The sequence below is a fragment of the Lycorma delicatula genome, chromosome 6, assembly GCF_047948215.1.
Source record: "Lycorma delicatula isolate Av1 chromosome 6, ASM4794821v1, whole genome shotgun sequence".
Lineage (NCBI taxonomy): Eukaryota > Metazoa > Arthropoda > Insecta > Hemiptera > Fulgoridae > Lycorma > Lycorma delicatula.
Genome location: NC_134460.1, coordinates 100,283,306 through 100,306,432, shown reverse-complemented (window position 1 = coordinate 100,306,432; position 23,127 = coordinate 100,283,306). Strand labels below are relative to the sequence as shown.

At 26.3% G+C, this 23,127-nt stretch overlaps 2 protein-coding genes across 5 annotated transcripts in view; both read left to right on the top strand.

Moving 5' to 3' along the window:
* Positions 1 to 23,127, top strand: part of LOC142326076 (uncharacterized) — a 291,623-nt gene that overhangs the window by 202,085 nt on the left and 66,411 nt on the right. The gene's annotated exons all lie outside the window — the stretch shown is intronic.
* LOC142326517 (uncharacterized) lies at positions 9,602 to 20,279 on the top strand. The gene is made up of 3 exons (XM_075369095.1): positions 9,602 to 9,631; positions 11,769 to 11,918; positions 19,290 to 20,279. The coding sequence occupies exons 1-3, from the start codon at positions 9,602 to 9,604 to the stop codon at positions 20,277 to 20,279; spliced, it is 1,170 nt and encodes a 389-aa protein (XP_075225210.1).

Here is a 23,127-nt window from a genome sequence, read left to right as displayed (position 1 = left end):
TCGAAGTTGTAAAATATGTGGTAAATTATTGAAAAGTGAATTAATGCTTAAAAATCATATGATTAATATACATACTGAGCAAGATAGAAAATTATTCCGCTGTAAGATTTGTAATAAAAAATTTTCTAGTAAATGTTACCTTAAGAAGCATGAAGAAACCGTTCATGTGGATGGCAATACAGCATCTTGTAAAGAGTACGGTAAAGAATTTAAAACAAAGCTATCGTTAAAAACACACAGGAACTATTCTCATTTAAAATCATATCATTTGTGCTATATTTGTGGTAAAATTGTGCGAAATTTAGATTCCCATGTGCGAATCCTTCATTCAGAAAATAATACTAATGAAAATGTACAATGTGATTTGTGTGGAAAATCATATAGAAATATTAGACTGTTAAAAAGTCATAGAAACTATGTTCATAACAAAACAGAGAGAAATTATGTCTGTGATATTTGTGGAGCTTCATTTAAAAACAATAGATTATTTTCAAAACATTTTCTAGTGCATAGCAATGAAAGAAACTGTAGATGTGATATATGTAATAGAACTTTTAAATTTGAATCGGTTTTAAAAACACATAAACGTGTGCACAATGATTTTAGACCTTACACTTGTGAATCCTGTGGTGAATCATTTAAGTGGAAAAATAGTTACGATAAACATTTGAATAAATATTCCGAAACTACAACTGTTGAAAAGACTTAAATAATTAATTATCTTCAAGCCAGTCAATGATGTATCTGCAGTCATTTAATGAAGTTTTTTTGTGGAGTATGAACATTGTCTTTGTGGCTCAATTGTTACACAAAGTGGATGATAAATCTCGGCTCAATTTCTATTTTAGATCTTTGAATTTTTTCCCCACTCACCTTGTGTCTACCTATGCTCAATTTAGTGTATAAATTTGTGAAAAAGGATTGGTTTTGTTAAACGTTTTGATTAAGCAAAGCCATATTAAACCAGTAATATTATTTTATGTAATATTTTAAATCAGAATTTATTTTCATCTACCTCAAAGCATTCATCATTATTCTGTAAGATTTTTCTTCATTGAACAATTTTTTTATTTGCCAAGTCTTGTACTCTTTGGATTATACTGCTATTCAAAGTTCTGGACAAGACTGTATTACCAATCACAATCCAAATCAGTGCATTCTGTGAACCGATTATCCTCTTCGTCATCTCTCCATTTTCGTTAACTTTATCCATTATTCTTTCCTTAGGTAAATTCCATGAATGAATTGTGTTAGCAATTTCTGTTATTAACATTTGTAGTGGCTTGCTTACAGCACGCTACCACCTTCTGGTACCCAGCAGAGCATCTGCTACTTTATTGTAACTTAACTGTGTGGCTATTAAACCAATGATTCTGTTTTTTGTGATTGCGCAGACAGCCAAACTAGTAGCAGAGATCCTGTCTGAGTAAAGCCCAGCATCCTACTCATATTCCTAGTCAATTACTCAAATTCTGTTGTTTATAATCAAGGTGGTGATAGTATGACATTCAAAAGAAATTATTTTTCCAACTTAACTTAAGAATATAATTAAACTTTTGTTCTATAGTTCTTCTTAATATTCTTATTTATATTTAGCCAAGTTTTTCTAATCCTTGAAAGTTGTTAAAAATAGCAACTTCATACTATATATTCTTACCTATTTTACATTACATAGAGTTTTCTTTATTTTTAGAAAAAGAAAGTTTTGGGCAACTAGTCCTCATTAACATTACCACCAAAAATTGATCTTGTATGTTATCTCTTATAATTAATTAATATTTTTGTTGGACAGTTGGGATCAATTGTCATCTTGACCCTGACTGGTAGCTGCAATTTATGATTGTAAAATATAAATTCCTCTTATTAGATTTCTGTGTAAATAAATTAATAGAGGTCTTCCAGCATGTTACTCCAGACCCAAGATTTATTTTTATTTGATAAATTCTGTGACTCTGTAACAGATAAAACAATCTTTATTCGGACATTTAAAAAAGTTTTATTCTCTTTTTAATGACATACTAATTCATAGAATATTACTAATTTCTTTTTATTTTGCATTAATGTTAATATATCTCCATCCTACAATCTCAGCCATCTTTTTTATGTAGTAGGTATGCAAGCCTAGAGTTAAAAATTATTATATATATATATATATATATATATATATATATTAATATATATTAAATGACTTTATTGTATTATACTCACATTTATATAGCTGGAGGAGATATTTGTATAATTTAAATAAACAATAACATTTCAGTGATATGTACAGGATGTAAAATAGTTGCATTTTTCATGTATAAATCTTAATTTTCTTTTTTAATTTGTAATGTTTATTGATAAAAGTAAAATAATCCACATAATAGATTAATTAAATTAAAAAACTATCAATTTTTAATTAAGTTTACTTTTTACTCATTTTTATATTCATCTGCTCAAAATAATAATTACAATATCTATTACTCTAATGTATTGCATAAGAAAGAGATCCTGTAACATCACCTATACAACATGTTGACTCAACAATACCTAAAAAACCTAAATGCGAGATTTTGATAAATGAAATGATTTGAAGTATGTTTAAAATGACCATGGTTGAAAGCATATGGAGTAAGCAGTTTTTCTGTACATCATCAGAGTGCTTTGCAGAATCATTAAGATTACTCTTTCTTCTCAATATTCAGCTAGAAAAGCACTAGTATTTCACATAAATGTTATAATACAAATTACGTTTTGTACATCTTTCTTTAAATGAATTATATATTCTACTTTGGAACTTTAGAAGTGAGATTTTTATAATACTTTTCTCGTTATTTGTTTTGCAATTAATAAATGTGTACATTTCATGGGGAAAATGTTTCATACACTAGATTATAAGTTATAATATATATTAATTAGTCAGTTTTGGATTTATGAAAGTAATCGGAACTATCGCATTTTTTATTTTTGCTCTTCTTTCTGCAATAATCTCTGATATGCATGGCATGGTAATGATCTGCACCAACAGAATTACCTCATCAAAAATGTTGAAGAAATGTAGGAAACTTTTAATTATTTTAATACTTGTTAATGTGAATATTTATTAAATTATGCAAATCTAACAAAACAAAAAAAGAAATAATCATTTGAATGTTCTGCCCTTCCCAGCATGAACATTTAGTAAAAGTTGTTTACCCCCTCTCAGTGCTAAACATAAGTTTCAGAATGAAGGTACTCTGAAACGCGTCAACTGAGAGTGTTAGAGTGACAATGCTAGGAAGGGCAAAAAATAACACTCAAATCAGTTATGATAATCCTAGCGGAAATATAAAATATTATGAAAATTTTAGGTAAAATATACATCTAGAAAATTTAGTATTTAATATTAAATTATGAATTTAATTTTAAAATAAATATTTTATAACAGATATGTTTTTTTGGAAACCTCCATGATAGAGTGGTGACACCAAATTTTTTGTTTGGAAAGTTCCAGGTTCAAATCCCAGAATGGAATTTTTTGTACAGTTAGTTTTCTGTACCACATTCTTCCCTCCAGGCTGCCATTAGGCCATAAAAAAAATCTGCCTGTCCTATCTGGATAAAACTATGATAATCAGCTTAAAGTACTACAGATAAATTAAAATTAGGAATTGTTTTCATTTCTTTTTTCTTAACGTGAATTTTATAAAACATTTAAAACACAAGATAAGGAATTACATAGTAAAATCAGGGAATAGAATCGATACCTTTTTTATAGGATTTATTATTTGGTAAAATAAAAAAAATACTAAAAAAATAAAATAGTAATGATACACTTGGTTTAATTTTGGGGTTTTAAGTTTACTTTAATTTACTTATATATTGATAAAACTAATAAATATTATTTCTAATAAGTCTTTAGATTGTTTAAAAACTATTATATTGCAGAAAAAGTCATATTATCTGTTATTAAAAAATAACTAATTGCTCCTTAACAATTTATTCAGTAGTAAAAAGATTATGATTTAAGTATTTTAAGAAATAAAAAAAAAATGTTTATTAATTGTAATTAATTAATTATCAACACTAATAAAATCATTTATCTCTTATCATCCAAACAGTAACTAATTTCTTATGCATGATATTTGATAATTTGTTTCGATTAAATTAGTGCTTGTAGTCCTTTCAACAAATAAAAGAAAATAAATTTTTAAAAGACTAGAATGATCAATTGTCACTAAAAAGCAGTGATAATCACTTTTTTATAGTTTCTCTCACCTTGCCCTTGCTTATTTACCTTTTTATTATTGAAGTTTTTATTTGAGCATATACTGCATGTATAACAAAAAGTTTTAATAATCTTCTGTATTTATTACATTCTGTTTTGAATGGGTGAAATATAAATGAAATGAAATTAATTTTTAATAATGTAAAAATGTTAAAAAGTAATTTGTAATGTTATGGGTATGTTTAAGGTGAAGAATGAGATATCACATACATTTGATGGCACTCAAGGATGTATTATTGGTAGTACTTCAAGTGTTAATGATAATGGAACTGTAGAAGTTGAAAACAGAACAATGAAAAATACTACCTTAAAGGAATGGAAATGCGAAGTTTGCAGAATGTCGTTTGATTCATACACATTATTTAGAAAACATAAAGCTACTCATGTTGATCGTACTTGTAAAATCTGCAACAAAACATTTCCAAAGTTATATCTTCTTCAAAAACATACTTTTAACGTTCATTCTGCTGACCATGATTATCGAAGTTGTAAAATTTGTGGTAAATTATTGAAAAGTGAATTAATGCTTAAAAATCATATGATTAATATGCATACTGAGCAAGATAGAAAATTATTCTGCTGTAATATTTGTAATAAAAAATTTTCTAGTAAATCTTACCTTAAGAAGCATGAAGAAACCGTTCATGTGGAGGGCAATACAGCATCTTGTAAAGAGTGTGGTAAAGTATTTAAAACAAAGCTATCAATAAAAACACATATGAAGTACTCTCATTTGAAATCATATCATCTGTGCTATATATGTGGTAAAATCGTGCGTTGTTTAGATTCCCATGTGAGAATCCTTCATTCAGAAAATAATACTAATGAAAATGTAAAGTGTGATTTGTGTGGAAAATTATATAGAAATATTAGACTGTTAAAAAGTCATAGAAACTATGTTCATAACAAAACAGAGAGAAATCATGTCTGTGATATTTGTGGAGCGTCATTTAAAAATAATAAAATACTTTCAAATCATCTTCTAGTGCATAGTGATGAAAGAAACTATAAATGTGATATATGTAATAGAACTTTTAAGTTTGAATCAGTTTTAAAAACACATAAACGTGTACACAATGATTTTAGACCTTACACTTGTGAATCCTGTGGTGAATCATTTAAGTGGAAAAATAGTTACGATAAACATTTGAGTAAATGTTCTGAATCTACAACTGTTGAAGAGACTTGAATAATTAATTATCTTTAAGCCAGTCAATGATATATCTGCAGTCATTTAATGAAGTTTTTATTTAGAATATGAGCATTGTCTTTGTGGCTCAATTGTTACACAAACTGAATGATAGATCTCAGGTTCAATTTCTACTTTAAATCTTTTGATTTATTCTCTACTCGCCTTCTGTCTACCTATGCTTAATTTAGTGTTTAAATTCATGAAAAGGGATTTGTTTTATTAAACGTTTTCCTTAAGCATAACCCTAATAAACCAGTATAGGGGTAGGAAACATAAAATAATTATTTTTCTTTATGTTGTATTTTAAAATCATAATTTATTTTCATTTACTTCAAAAAATTCATCATTATTAGAATTTTAAACTCTTTCTTCATCAAACAATTTTTTACTTGTTTAGTCTCCTACTACTTTTGTATTATACTACCATTCAAAGTTGTGGACAAGCCTCTATTACCAATCTAGATTTATCCAGATCAGAAGCATTCCTGTCTGTGAATTGATGATTATCTTTTCTTCATCTCTCCAATTTCCTTAACTTTATCCATTACTCTTTCTGTAGGCAAATACCATGGATGAATTGTGTAAGCAATATTTTTAAATATAAGTATACTTGGCCCAGCCAGTGTATGAGCTTGTGACGTCATGAGCAAACTGCATATTCCTACTCAGCCTGAAAATGTCAAATACATGTATCAAATCGAGTATTACTTATTATCACATTGTACTTGGTAATAACAATCATATTTACATCTACTAATTATAAACAATACCTAATTAATTCTTTTATAACCTTTATTTGTACTAAATTATTCATTTTTATGATAAACAAGCTTACTTGAATTTGCTTCATCCATCTAATTCAAACTGCTAGCAAGGTCACCTTCCTTGCTAAACAAATCACTTTCACCGTCACTTTCATTTTAACTTTCACTATCAGAGTTTATACATATAATATAACATTCTGTCATTTCATCTATCAATGGTTCCAGTTTTTCATACTCTATTTCAATATTGTTTACTTTTTCACATTAGAGTTTCCAATCGTCTTCATTCATGAAATTAATTTTCTCCGCAGTTAATTTTTCAACATTTATGAATGAAAATGTTGTGTTATGACTTGCCACATGTCTTTTTATGGCTGACCATACTATCACGATTGGATTCAAATCAAGATGGTACGATGAGAGTCTTAAGAACACGATGCCTGTGTTTTTTCAAAACTTCATCCAAGTGATATTTTTGTACTTCAGTTTTATGTAACTTTACTAATTCATGTAACTGGTTTCAGCATTTTTGAGCTATACGGAATATGGGTTTCTCCAGCCAATCAGTCATATCTTTTCTTCTGGAGTTAGAATTTGGCACTTTAACAAAACTTGTATTGTGATAAAGAGGCATTATCAACAACTACTACTGACATTGGTAGAAGATTTGAAACTAATTTTTCAAGCGTTCATTTCATGAAATTGTCTGTATTCATGTTATCATGGTAGTCACCACTTTTCGAACTGACTTTCCAAGATAGTATTGCGTTCAGAATAAAACCGATTTCTTCTCCAGCATGAATTGCTATTAAACAATCACCTTTATTAATCAGCACATGAAGTTCTTCAACAATACCATAAGACTACGACTTTGTCAAACATACCTTTCATCCAAATAAATAATTGTAGCATTGCTTTGCCCGTACTTAGCCATTGCCTGCAAATATTCAATTCTCTTCCTCCTGATATCAGATTTCTCAATTAAAAGTTTTATATTATTTTCAGTTTTACGCCATTTGAAACTTAACTCTTTCAAAATTACAGCTAAAGTTGATTCACTGTCTTTAAAATCAATAGATGACTGAAGTTCTTGCCTTTTTTTTTTAAAGTAGGTAATTTTCTTTGAATGAAATTCATTAACTGTTCTTTTAACTACACCTAAATCAAAACTGTCCAGTCCACTGGCAGGTTTTGAACACCGTTTATAATTTTTCGGTGTGCTGAAAGAACACAATTGGGATGTTGATTGAAGAATCATGTCTTTTTTTCTCTTTTGAGTTTTTTAACCTGTGTTCTCGTTATCCCACAAACAGCAGCAGTTCTTTCTTTGTATTTTTGAATGCCAATTATATGTTTGTCATCAGTTAATTTACCTACTTTTAGAGCTTCCTTTTTCATAAAATCATAAACATTATTGATAATTTCACGTGCTTTTGACTCCTAAGGTTTTTTTCTTAACTAGGGATTTAAATTTTGCCATAAAAAACTGCACAAATAACACGAACAAAAATAAAACAAAAAATAATAAATTACAAAAAAATTTGTGAAAAATATTGAGTAATTATAAAATAATGTGACTGCACAAAAACGCTATTCGAATACTTTCACTGAACACGATATAAACTGGCCTAAAGTTTATTTCTTTATACACACGTTGTGTACTACAATGACTGATCTAAATATAATCGTGATGAAAGACATAATTTCTAATTGCATGTATAAATTTTTATAGGTCTGTACATAATACCAATCAGAGCATTAGTTATTGGTTAAGGAATTGTTATTGTTTACAAGATTGAGTCATTAAGCATTTTTATACATGTAATAAACTCAAGTGGAAAAAATTGAACACACAACATAAATGTATTGTTTGGGCGCCCATATTGTTTGTAAGTCGCAAAGTGAAATAAAAATAATTATGCGCAAAAATAATGTTTTGGAAAACAATATAATGAGATGTCAGCACATGACATTACAAGCTCATAGATTCGCTGGGGCAACTATAGTGGCTTGCCAACAGTATGATACCACCTTCTGGTAGACTACAAAGCATCTGCTGCTTTATTGTAACTAAGCTGAATGCCTATTAAACCAATGATTCTTTTTTTTGTGGTTGCGCAGTAAGCCAATCTAGTAGCAGAGATGTCTTCTGGATAAAGCCCAGCATCCTACTCATATTCCTAATCATTTACTCAAATTCTGTTGTTCTTAATCAAAGGTGGTGATAATATGACATTCAGAGAAAAATTATTTATCCTTCTTAACTTCTTAACTTAAGAATATAATTAAACTTTTGTTCTGCAGTTCTTGTGTAATATTCTTATTTATATATACAGACTTATACATACAGATTTGTACATTACACAGACTTTTCTTTCCTTTTACAAAAGGAAAGTTTTGGGCAGCAACCATTACCACCAAAAATTTTATTACCATTACCACCAAAAATTGATCTTTTATGTTATCCCCTTATAATTAATTAATATTTCCATTAGACAGTTGGGATCAATTGTCATTTTGACCCTGACTGGTAGCTATAATTTATTTGTGTAGAATATTGATTCCTCTTGTTTTATTCCTAGTATTTCCATTAAACGTACCTACTGTCATCTTTATCCCCTCCTAGTTGCCATAGACATTTATATTATGTTTTCACAAGTTCATCATGCAGTATTACTCCTTGTAAACAAACTAATAAATGTCTTCCAGCATTTTATTCCAGAACCAAGTTTTTATTTTTATTCGATAAATTCTGCAACTCTATAACATAAAAAAAAATATCTTTATTCAGACATTTAAAATAATTTCATTCTCTTTCTAATAACATACTGATTCATAGAGACATGTTCAAAATTAAATTTTAGGATTTATATATATTATTTCTTTTTACTCTGTGTTAATGTTAATATACCTCCTACATCTGACAATCTCAGCCATATTTTTTATGTAGTATGCATATAACATATAAGCCTAGAGGTAAAAATTAATATGTATTAAATGACTTTATTGTATTATACCCATATTTATACAGCTGGAGGAGATAATCGTACAATCATTTAAATAAACAGTAACACTTCAGTGATATGTAGAGGGTATAAAATATTTACATTTTTTTGTATGAATCTTATTTTTTTTTTTAATTGTAATATTGATTGATAAAAATAAAATAATTCATGTAATTAGTTTAATTAAATAAAAAAATTATCAATTTTTAATCAAGTTTACTTTTTACTTATTTATATATTCATCTGCTCAAAATAATAATTGCAATATCTATTACTCTAATGTATTATTTAAGAGATCCTCCAACGTCATTTATAAAATCTGTTGATTCGACACCTAGAGAAACTTAAATGTAACATTTTGACAAATGAAGTGAATTGAAGTACGTTTAAAATGGCCATGGTTGAATTGAAGGCACATTCAGTAAGCTGTTTTTCTGTACATCACATAGTTGAAGATGCCTGTTTGTAGTTTTCCTTTAGATGATTAGTAGGTATTATTATATTTTTTTAATAATTTTGAAAAATTAATTAATTAATGTTGCTTCAAATTAACCATAAAAGTTATAAAAATACTGAAATTTATAAAAATGATGGGTACAATAATTTTGTGCCCATAAGGGTTTGTGGAGCATCTTTAAATAATTCTTAAAATGTTGATATTGAAAGTTTGTAGCAAATTGTAGTTTATAGTAACACATTTGACCAAGATTTAAATTCTTCACTTTGTAACTAATTTTCTGTTCAAATTTTATTAAAGTCTACAACAGAATTTTAATTTACACACACACCATGTTGTATTGCTAAATCAGTAATATTACTTTTTCTTGTAAATATTCAACCTAAAAAAGGGTTAATATTTCACATAAATATTGTAGAACTTACTTTATGTACATCTTTCTTAAATGAATTATATGTTAGTTCTATTGTAGTCGTGAGAATTTTATGATATTTTTTTTGTAATTTGTTTTGCAGTGTATTCCAATAAACGTGTACATTTCATGGGAAAAATGTTTAGTATCATAGACTAGTTCATTAGTTATATATACTATATATTAATTACAGTCAGTTTTGGATTTATGAAGTAATCAGAACTACTACTACACTTTATACTTTTGCCCTCTTTTCTGCAATAATCTCTGATATACATGACATAGTAATGATCTACACAATCAGAATTACCTTATCAAAAATGTTGAAGAAAAGTAGGAAACTAAATTATTTAAAATGCTATTTAATATATTAAATATATATAATATATTTATTATATTACTACCAAATTCAACAGAAAAGAAATAATTGATTGATGTTATTTTCTGGCCTTCCTAGCATGAACATTTAGTAAAAGTAGTTTACCCCTCTCAGTGCTAAAAGTAGGTTTTAGAATGGAGGTATTCCGAAACACGTGAAACAAGTGACATTGCTAGAAGGGCAAAAAATAACACCCAAATCAATTATGATAATCCCAGCAGAAATAAATAATATTATGAAAATTTTAGGTTAAAACTGCATCTAGAAAATGTAGTTAATATTAAATCAAGAATTTAGTTTAAAAATAAATATTTTATTTACTAACAAAAATGTTTTTTTTTCCAATCCCCATGAAAGAAATGTGGTAGCATCACATTTTTTGTTTGATGATTCCAGATTCAAATCCTAGAATGGAATTTTTTCTGTAATTTTCTATACCACATTCTTCCCTCCAGGCTGCCATCAGGGCATAAAAAAAATCTTTCTGTCTGACCCGGAAAAAACTATGATAATTAGCTTAAAAGTACAACAAATAGATTTAAATTAGGAATGGTTTTCATTTTTTCTTTTTAATGTGATTTTTATTAACACAAGAAAAGGAATTACGTTTTAAAACAAGGAAACTGAATAGATACCTTTTTTTACAGGATTTATTATTTGTTAAAATACATGTACACTTCTATAATTTTGGGGTTGTAAGTTTACTTTAATTTACTTACATATTGATAAAACTAATAAATATTATTTCTTATAAGTCCTTATATTGTTTAAAGATTATTATATTGCGGAAGAAATCATATTATCTGTTATTAAATTAACTAATTGCTCCATAACAATTTACTCAGTTTAATAAGATTACAATTTAAGTATTTTAAGAAATAAAAAAAAAATTTTATTAATTGTAATTAATTAATTATCAGCACTAATAAAATCATATATCTCTTATCATTCAAACAGTAACTATTTCTTATGCATGATATTTAATAATTTGTTGTGATTAAATTAGTGCTTGTAATCCTTTCAACAAATAAAAGAAAATAAATTTTTAAAAGACTGGAATGAGCAATTGCTACTAAAAAGCAGTGATAATCACTTTTTTATAAAATTCTCTCACCTTGCCCTTGCTTATTACCTTTTTATTTTTCAAGTTTTTATTTGAGTATATACTGCATGTATAATAAAAAGTTTTAATAATCTTCTGTATTTATTACATTCTGTTTTGGTTGGGTGAAATATAAATGAAATGAAAATAATTTTTAATAATGTAAAAATGTTAAAAAGTAATTTGTAATGTTATGGGTATGTTTAAGGTGAAGAATGAGATATCACTTACATTTGATGGCATTCAAGGATGTATTATCGGTAGTACTTCGAGTGTTGATGATAATGGAACTGTAGAAGTTAAAAACAGAACACTGAAAAATACTGCCCTTACTACCTTAAAGGAATGGAGATGCGAAGTTTGTGAAATGTTGTTTGATTCATATACATTATTTAGAAAACATAAAGCTACTCATGTTGATCGTACTTGTAAAATCTGCAACAAAACATTTCCAAAGTTATATCTTCTTCAAAAACATACTTTTAACGTTCATTCTGTTGATCATGATTATCGAAGTTGTAAAATTTGTGGTAAATTATTGAAAAGTGAATTAATGCTTAAAAATCATATGATTAATATACATAGTGATATAGATAAAAAAATATTCAGCTGTAACATATGTAATAAAAAGTTTAGTAGTAAATCATACCTTAAGAAGCATGAAACTACTCATGGTGATACTAATAATACAGTATATTGTAATGAGTGTGGTAATACATTTAAAAATCAATGGTCATTATACTCGCATGTTAAATTTACCCATTCAAAATTGCATAGTTTGTGCCATATTTGTGGTAAAATCGTCAGATGTGTAGAATCTCATTTGCAGTGGCTACATTCAGAAGAAGCTAATGAAAATGTCAAGTGCGACATTTGTGGAAGATCATGTAAAAATAGTAGACTATTAAAAAGGCATAAAAATAATGTTCATAGGAAAATCGAAAAGAATCATGTATGTGATATTTGTGGATCTTCTTTTAAATCCAATAACATACTAACAAATCATCTATTAGTTCATAGTGATGAAAGAAAACACAAGTGCAATATATGTAATAAAACTTTTAAATATGAAACAGTTTTAAAGACACATAAACGTGTACACAGTGATTATAGGCCATATTCTTGTAAAATATGTAGTGAATCATTTAAGTGGAAGAATAGTTATGATAAGCATTGTAGTACATGTTTTGATAATGCAGCTGTTGAAGATACTTAGTTACTGTTTTTTTTTTGAAGCTGTTAAATAATGTATTTCAGTTTTCTCTTGCTTAACCATTTTAATTGGTTTTATGATCATAAACTTCATTAAACCAGTGTAGAAAATAAACTGGTAATTGAAAATAGTACAGGGAGGGATTATATTGCAGCTCTTTTTTCTTCAAAAGTGTATATTTGAAGTTGTATTAAGTTTAAAACAATGCCATAAGATCACTATTATTATTATTACTACTACTTAAATGTTAGTTCTCTTACACTCTTTCCTGCTTCCTTATTTTCCCTTATCTTCAGGTTTATTTTTTGTTAAATTTCCCTTTATTATATTGTTGTTAACAACCTGAAAGTTTGTTAAGCCAATGATTAAATCAGTGAATTAGATAAGTGGAAAAGACTAATCAAAATGTGCCTCCAAATTCCATTAGTTTTTCACTTTGCTGAAATTGAACAATTTACAATACAATTTTTTTCTGCATATAAATAAAAATTTCTTCTATGTGATGTAAAAGTTATTACAAACATGTGTCATAATATAGTGGAACTTTGTTAAGCATTATTTATTTTAACTTTCCACTGATCCATTTTATTTCCTATTACACAATATAAAAGATTTTCAATAATTTAACTTTGTTTTATTAATTTCTAAATTAATAATTGTTATCTGTTGTACAATAGAATATTTGCTATTTATTTTGGTGAAAAATTTTACTCAAGATTTTATTCAAGAATTATAGCCTGGAGTACAGTTAAGGAACAATTTTTTGGTGCAGGTGTTTACCAGAGATACTGTCAATAGACAATATTTATTTATCTCAAAGCAATAACAGGTGGTGTAGTGCTGAAATGCCATGACTTCTCCATGAAATGGTGGATGTATTACAATATAATAATTCTAAATATTACAATATTTAATTGTAACTTGTTCAAAAAGTATCATCAGTATGCTGAAAATTCATACAACTAACCAATATTCTTAAGTTTTAATACTGATAGAAATTAGAAAATTGTTATTAAGTAATGCTAAACATTATTTTGGACTAAAAAACTGCCGGTCTGAGAAATCCTCTACCTAACTCATTAAAGATCTTACGATGAAATGAATAAATTAATATAAAGGGTATCATGTCCACCCAAATATTCTTTGACACATTTGTTCAATCCCATATATCAGTCTTTTTATTAGGGGGTTTTTTTTTTATTAGGTCTCTAAATGTATTCTGTTTTTGTATGATCACACATTTGCTGAATCTCATGTAATTTTCATTTGAAAATGAAGTAAGATATTGATGACACCTTTTGGGATTTACTGAATTTTAAATTGTTTTTATAAGTATTCAGTTAAATAACACTATTTTGTTTTTTTTAATTTTTAAGATAGTTTTCTAATCATGTCTTTGATCAAATCCCATGAGAGTACAATGTGAAATAGTGGTAACTTTTGCTGATAATTCAAATTTGTTTATTGCTTTCTTTAGCTTTGAACTCCACCATATTATTTTTCCACTAAATTTTGAATTGAAGAGAATTTAAAAATAAAACATTAATATAAAGTTTATTTACTAATAATTTAACTAATAAAGAAAGAAATGACTTAATATAAGTTGAAATATTTACAAAACAAGTCTGCAGTGTGAAGTAAAGATAATAAAATCATTTTTCACTTTTTTCCTGATACAACTTTTATTCAATTGAGAGTCAGCAATTTTATGATTACAAATTTGTAAAATCTACAACTCAGAAATAAAAAAATATTCTTCATATAGAATATTATTTGCTCCTATGTATAATTAGAAATATTAACTAAGATTCTGAAGAAAGTAAGATCTGAGCTCATTGCTGTTAATAATGCTCATACATCTACAACCTGCAAAGAATTTAATCTGTGTCTTTTATATGTGATCATTTAATATAATGTGTTTATTGATGTCTGGTACTAGTTACACATTTCTCTGAATTTTAGAAATTTATTTAATCCTTTATTCCTCTTTCTTTTATGTTAGGTTTGATAATTCTCTAAAGTTTTTATATAAATATTTTCTTTTTACGTTATAAATTTTATAGAATCACCTTTAAAAAATTAAAAATCTTCAATTTTTTTTATATTTGCCTATCTTACTATCTAAAATGTAGAGTTTTTTTTACTTGGCGAATTAATTTACCACAGAAGCTTGAATGTGGGAGTATTGAAATGGAATTTTGTGGTGTATGAAAAATCCCACGCATGACCATTCAAGCTTTCATGGATTCTGGATGAAAGTCTGAGATGCTACCACTATGCCAAGGAGATCAGCAGAGTATTTTACCTTAAATATTTAAAATCCAATATTTCTTCCATAATCTGTAGCTTATTTTTACTGTCCTGCATGTTTATTCAATGGACACTTTAGAAATATAATTTGATTTATGTAAAATCTTAAAAAATCAATAATTCACTTTTTGAACTACTTTAAAGATGTAAATGTACAGGCACAGATGTATGTACAGGCAGTAGAATATTATTAAAATAATTTTATTTACCTACTCCATCTTTTGTAATTTTTCAGACTAAGATCCCCTCATTTTAATTAAAAATGATCTAAGTGAACAGTTGATTCATGCCCAGTGAATAAATAATTAGTATCAAAAAGATTTTAAGTAAACTTTTGTAGAATTTGTCATTCTGCTGCTCCTGGCAGGCTTATTTCTCTAAATGTTATGTCACCTGTCGTCTTTAGTTAAAGAAATGCTTCACAATTTATAATTTTTTTGTAATTAATATATGTTATTGGTTCTTTAATATTTATATTATTAATGTTTTCTGATTACTCACAAATAATAATAACATTTTTCATAGTTTTATTTTTATGAAATAATATTATTAAAATACTTCAGATAACCTGTTGTAATACATTTTAGAAATATTACTTTTTATTTCATTTATTTTGTTAGCATATTCAATTTTCAACTTTTTTGACAGTTCTTTTAAATATTATGTTTAATTAATCATCACGCAATATTTAGCTCTTTAAAGGTTGTTTCTTCTTCTTCTTATTATTATTATTGTTATTGTGTTTTGTAAATTTATTCAAGTAATAATATTTTTTAATTATGAACACTGTTGCAATTCACGGCAGGTATAAAATTTCTCTGTATTTGTTGTGAAATGTAATAAATTGTCATAAATGTGTAATGAAAATATTATGATTTGAAGATAACTAGTTTTGAATTGTTTGCATTAAAGTTAAATATTGCTAAAATTATATAATTGTTAAATTAGTTGTGTTACAAAGTAATTCAATAATGTTTTTTTTTTAAGGAGATCTTCCAAGTTCTATTTGTATTCATTGATCATAATATTAAATGAAATTAATTTCTAATTTATGAAATATAAAAACAACTATTTCATTATATAATGAAATATGCACATTATATGTAAATAAAGATTCAGAACAATAAACATGTTATAATTTTTAGAATATTTGAAAAGGAGTATTTTTGAGAACATTACTGATTTACTTTTAAAAATTTTATTAATGTAACATACTTTTAAGCATTATTTTGTAGAAAGTAAAATTTGAATACAAAAATGTATTACAAAAGCCTAAACTTTACAAGGGACTTAAAGCCAAATCTGTACACATCTGGTTTGGAAAAAAATATTCCTGAAGTACAAACTTTTCATTATTAAATGCTGTGCAATATGAAAATACCTAATTTTTTTTTTCTTACTCATAATTTTAAAAAAAAATATGAGAGCTTGCACTTGGATCTAAATGGAAAGGTTTTAACTTAACAAAAAATATGCTTTGAACCCAGAATTTTTCCAAGTTTCTATTCTAAGAATATCTCTGGAATCAGAATATTCCAGAATATATTTGTGAATTTATGTCTATAATATCATTTCTATAGTATATTTCTATAATACATCTCTGTAATATTTTTTTAGAACATTCTGTGATCTAAATTTAATTTATTTTTTAAATGTTAGAATCTTATTCATAGCATAGCTTTCCATTTTTTTTTTTTTTTTTTATTAATATTTCAATATTCTTTTGTACAGAAAAAATTAATATAGTGTGACCATAGTGAAAATATCTTGGATAAGATGGTAAACTATCTGAATTAAAGGCAGTACTTCTGTATATTTATCCATTCGTTTTTGGATGAATGCTACAAGAATTGGGTAATTTGCTAGCCTGGTTCTGTCTTTGACATCATGTAACTGCTTGGGCAACCAGATGTTTATTGGAACTTATGGGTTATAGTCAGACTAACCAACTTGGTGCTTACCAAGTAAACATGCCTCCTAGTCCTTATGAAATCTAATCTAATATATTTCTAATATATTAGAAATTTGTTGAAAGTTTGACGGATAGAAGTAAAAAAAATTATCTTGTAAAAATTGAGTAATAATTTTATTATTTCTTTCTTTATGGTATATAAGTACTAAATATTCTAAATTTATTTATTTATTATTTACAAAAAAAACAGCTCATCTTCAATCATTTCATGTAGTTTATTAAATTATTAAGTCTCTGTTTTAAATACTCTGGATTGGGAACATTGTAATATAAGAATTACTAGGAAATGTAATTATATATTATGTAATTTTAGTTATTAACTATTAATTAATCATCACTAGAGCTGTACTTCACAGCATATCATACAAATTGATATTCTTTCATATCTCATGTTTGATAAATTGCATTTCATATCAAATAAGCAACGATCATTAATCATTTTTTTTTCATCCATTATTTACTTTTGTACTTTTAATTATAGTTTTTTATATATGATGTAATTCTTTTGTGATCATGTATTGCATTTATTAAATTTTATTTCTGTCTTTTATATACTTTATTACATGCCTATCTTTCTTTACTTTGAGTGAGTAGGCATTAAATGAAGTGAAAATAATGTGTACAAATAAAGTATTATTCATAATATTTTTATTTCATATTATTTATATTAATATCTTGCTTCTGATAGCTTAGGATTATTGCATATATTTAATGCCACTCATGAATATACCAGGTAGCTTCAGAACGTTTCCAGAACTGCCACTTACATTTGAAATGCTTACTATTGCAGGAAAGTTATTTTTTCATAAGTTTATATCATATATATATATATATATATATATATATGTGTGTGTCTGACATTATATTCTTATTCTCCTTTCCAATAATAATATGACACTGTTGCTGTTCAAATTGTTCATCATTACACAACATTCAAATGAAAATTTTTTTTGCTTCTTAAAAAATTAGTTTCAGAAATGTTAATGTTGTTTGAAAAAACCTACAGTGAAATTAAAATGATAAACTGAAGTTTGTGATTGTTATAACTATTTCTATGCGAGTTATATTCCACTGAATCCAGTCTGAAGTCACTGACATTCATAGTGGGTGAACATTTAACGTAACATATGATAAAAATATTGAACCGATTCATAATGGTAGAATGATAAAGAAAATATATTGAGAAAGTAGAATAAGAGGTTGCAATATCAGTGGAAATGTGCCGCTTTATTTTCCAAATTAATCTAAAATTGCAAAACATTTTTTAACATACTGTTTAATAAATTTTGCCAATACATCAATATATGCTAATCAAAAGTATCTAATCACAAAACTCATGAATTCTACTGACTTGGCATAACTGATTTTTTAATTATTTCTTTAGTTTTATTGAAATCAACTCTGAAAGAAAATTGCTATAGCAATATTAATGCTGTTTTCACCAATGTGACAAAACTGCGAAAGCAGTTTTTTAGATGTGTTCCAGGATTGTTTCCATAAACACTATATGAACAGCAAAAGTGTGCAGTTATATGATTAGATAACACATTGAAAAATTGAGAAATTTTTTATTTATCTGTAGCAATTGTATTAAAAAGATTACTTGAAAACCTTACTTAATATAAATACTTAAGATAAATAGAATACCATGATTTACAAAAAAATCTGGATATCATTCAAGTCCTACAAGAAGTACGTCCATTTAAATAAGTTGTATAATTCATATCATATTTACTGTAAAATTATTAAATATTTAGATTTTTATTTGTAGCAGGAGTTATATAATGATTCTCAAGTTTATATTAATATTATTTTATGTGGAAAATATATGTGGCTGCAAAATCCAATATTATTTTGTATGTTACAGCACATATAATCTGATAAAAGTAGATTTGTGCTACATAGTATCACCACCACTTACATCATAGTTAGAATAAAAAGTTTTTCTTTTTTTTTCTTAATTACCATGTATAATTTTCATTTGTCAGTTAACCTGTTGAGATTGTTTTACTAGCTAGAAAAATCAATTTTTTTATGTGACATATCTGAAATTATCACTACACTCGTTCGTTACATTCTGTTTTTCTTGACCATCAGGTATGACTTTCTTTTTGTCAATATTAGCAACCTACTTGTTACTTGTTTTTGAAGGAATCATTAAGTGAACTTAAATTTATTTTCAAAATGATTATAAATTGCTTAAAATAATTTGTAATGTTGTGGGTGTGTTTAAGGTGAAGAATGACACATCAGATACATTTGATGGAACTCAAGGAAACTTTATTGATAGTTCTTCCTTTTTGGATAAATGTAAAACAGAAAAAGAAGTAAGAATATCAGATACACTGAAGGGATGGAAATGTGAAGTTTGTGGAACGACAACATGTACATATTCATTATTTAGAAAACATAAAGCTACTCATGTTAATCGCACTTGTAAAACCTGCAATAAAACATTCAAAAAATTAAGTATTCTTAAAAAGCATATTGAAAGGGTTCATTCGCTCGACCATGATTATCAAAGTTGTCAAATATGTGGTAAACTACTAAAAAGTGAACTGATGCTTAAAAATCATATTATAAATGTACATACTGAACAAGATAAAATATTTAAGTGTAGTGTTTGTGATAAAAATTTTACGACTAAATTTTATCTCAAGACACATATAGAAAATGTTCATGGTGAACACAGTGCAGTATCGTGTAAAGTTTGTGGAAAGATATTTAAAAAACAATTATCAGTAAATGCACACATGAAACTTGTTCATGCTAGATTAAATGAATTGTGCTATATTTGTGGTAAAATCGTCAGACGTGTAGATGATCATGTACGAGCTCTACATTCAGGAAATGTTAATGAAAATTTAAAATGTGATGTTTGTGGAAAATCATACAAAAATGATAGAAGATTAAAAAGACATAAAGATTATGTTCATAAAAAAGTAGAACGAAATTATGTGTGTGATATTTGTGGAGCGTCATTTAAAATTAAGAAAATACTTGCAAACCATCTTCTTGTGCATAGTGATGAAAGAAAACATGAGTGTGACATATGTAATAAAACTTTTAAATTACAGTCTGTATTAAAAACTCATAGACGTGTACACAATGATTTTAGACCGTATATTTGTAAAAAATGTGGTGAATCATTTAAATGGAGGAGTAGTTTTGATAAACATATTAGTGTGTTATGTTCTTTTAATACAACAGTCGAAGATTCTTAAATAACAGTTTATTTATTTAGTTTCACTTAAGTTGTTTATATACTAGTTTTATTACTGTTAGTTTATGGTTAACAGTTTTAACTGGTTTTTTTAATTATTTTTTTTATTTATATAAGAATTTTTATGCTTATTTGCATAAAAATGTTCTCAGATTACATTAATCAATGATTAATCAGTCAATAATAATAATAATCAATAATTTCGTATTGACAATCTAACCAATCAACAGTGTTCAAACCATTTTATGTATAACAGCATTTATCCACTAATATTTCATCATTTTTGGTTGATGAAGTGTTGATCAAGTGTATATAAAATAAAATATATGTTAATTACATATTAAACAAATTATTACAGCAAGATGATATAAAACATAATAAATTGTATAATTTATATTGTATAGATTTTCATAATATTAGATTTAATTAAAAGATTTATACACCAAGTATTAAAGTTAATTATAAATTACAGTTTATTGGTATTTAAATCAGGTTATAATTATTGCCTCTAGAACAGCATTACAACTGTTATTTTAAGCAAATTATTTTCATTAGGAAAAAATTATTTATTAAATAAATACATATTTAATTAATTATTACATTTTCATTAAAAAAAAAAATCACTTGAATTTTTTCTGTTATAAGAAAGGAGTTGGTAAAAATACATGCAATTTTTGTTTGTACCAGAAATAATAGTTATAAATATTTTAGGGATGGGCTAGGGTGCCTCTTTAAAAAAATTGAGCATGTTTTGGGTGGATGTTTAATTACTGAAGAGAATCGACTTTTGTTTCAAAATATAGTTAAGTGAATCTGTACAAAGTTGTTGTTTGTTGTTTGCTAGCGTGCTGCTTCCATTGCGGCTTAAAGTGTTTAACCCTTCTAAGAGTTGTGAACTCTGGAGTATAGGACTATTGACTACCTTCTGGATATAATTGTTGGTCTTATGCTGTGGTTTCTGTATGGATTATCCTTTCTTTCTACCCATCTCTCTTCATTATCCTTAATCTTTTTTTTTATCCTGGGAGATCTTTTTTTGGTTGCTGTAGATCAGACACTGTTAGTTTCATGATATTCTTATTATAAATAAATTTGTAAGATAAATATTTTTTTTATTAGTCAATTGGGAGGACACCTTGTGGATTGATGCAAAATGTTTGCTCCTATCTAGTAAATTCGCAATAAACAGATTGGCTGAAGTGTCCATGAAATAGTGATCTTTGTATTCTTAGAAATTCTAAATATATCCCAGCAAATGTTACCTTACGTTTTGTTAAACAATTGCAAAAACTGGTATCTAATAATATGTCTGCAGCATAAATACTCTGGGATTTATGTTCTTTAGTGATTCTGAAATTTTTTTTGTTTTTATTATAAATAATGCTGATATTTTGAGGTGATATAATTGATTAATTAATTTATAAATAACATAATTTAGAAAAAAGTTTTTATAGTTATCTTACATGTATTGTTCACTAGATGTAATTTTAATATAGATGTAAAACATTAGTGTCCTGATCGTGGTCAGGATGGTTACAATATTTAAAATATTCTTAGACATTAATAAACTTGATGTTAATTTTGAACTGAAGTACTTGTTCAGAAGGTACAGATCAAAGAAGTAAGGATTTTTAATGGTTGAGAACCATCTAATTGGATAGAGTATGAATTGATAAATTTGTATATGAACATGTTTGTAACTTAAAACTTGTGAGCTAATTTTAATATTTACATAATTATTTAGTGTTCTGTTAAATTATTTTATATGTCTTTTGAGATTTTTTTTTACTGTCTTAGAGCATAGCTTGTACTCTTCAGTTTATTAAAAAATTATTACAGTGGAAGATAATATTATTATTTCTTTTAATCTGTATTTTACTACTTTCTTGCTTAATTTATTTATTAATGGCAAAATTGTGTATTAATCTGTATAGAATTTGGCAAGAATGTGTTAGATGATTTCTGGAATTCAGTTTTTACTTTTAATAACAATTAATCACAATTTTACTGATTGAAATTCATCTAAAAAATTATTTTTCATAAGTATTTCACTTTAAATATGTGTATCCATTATTAAATATAGATTCTGTACATAGTGAGGTAAATTCATGGATAATCAATAAATTTTTCCTATTGTTATCATATCTAACTTCAATTCAGTGAAATGTATTTTCTCATATAAGATACACAATTGTTATCTGTTATGATGAAGACTGTTCTATAGATATACGGGAGTAATAAGATTGGTAAAAAAGATTTATTTTCAAACACTTACTAGATTAGTAATAGACCTATTTATTAGAATGATAAATAAATTCTGTTAGCCTTTTTTTTTTTCAAAAAAGGGGTAAATCACATTGTTTCATTGGTAGCAAAAAAAAACTGCTACAATTTTTTTCAGGTGTATCTTAGAAATTACAAAAACATTATATGGGATGCAAACAAAATTTTAGATTAATAAAAATGATTTTATAATTTTTTTAAAAAAGTTTTAATTGAAAAAAAAACAATTATGATTTAGACAAGACACAAAAAAAAATTGATTCTTCTCAACTCATATATTTATTTTAATCAACTAACTCCAGAGTACTTCATTAGGCAACTTTGTCTATATTAACCCACAGTTCCAAAGAAAACCTATAAGCACTACAGACAAAAACAGAATCATACTTTGCAATCATTTTACAGATACTCTTATTAAAAATTTTAAACAAGCCTGAAAATTGTACGCTATTTAAAAACAATGATGCTCACTGTGCTGCTGTATATGAAACGTATTAATGCATTACATTTGAAAGTCAAAATATTAAGTACTACTAAATCATTTGATTTAGCCTTATTAAATTTAT

Bases quoted from the DNA above. Each gene is read 5' to 3' on its own strand.
- LOC142326517 (XM_075369095.1), top strand. From the start codon at position 9,602: ATGGCCATGGTTGAATTGAAGGCACATTCA. The intron at 9,632-11,768 runs GTAAGCTGTTTT...GGTATGTTTAAG, and splicing joins TTGAATTGAAGGCACATTCA to GTGAAGAATGAGATATCACT. The intron at 11,919-19,289 runs GTTTGTGAAATG...GGTGTGTTTAAG, and splicing joins TAAAGGAATGGAGATGCGAA to GTGAAGAATGACACATCAGA.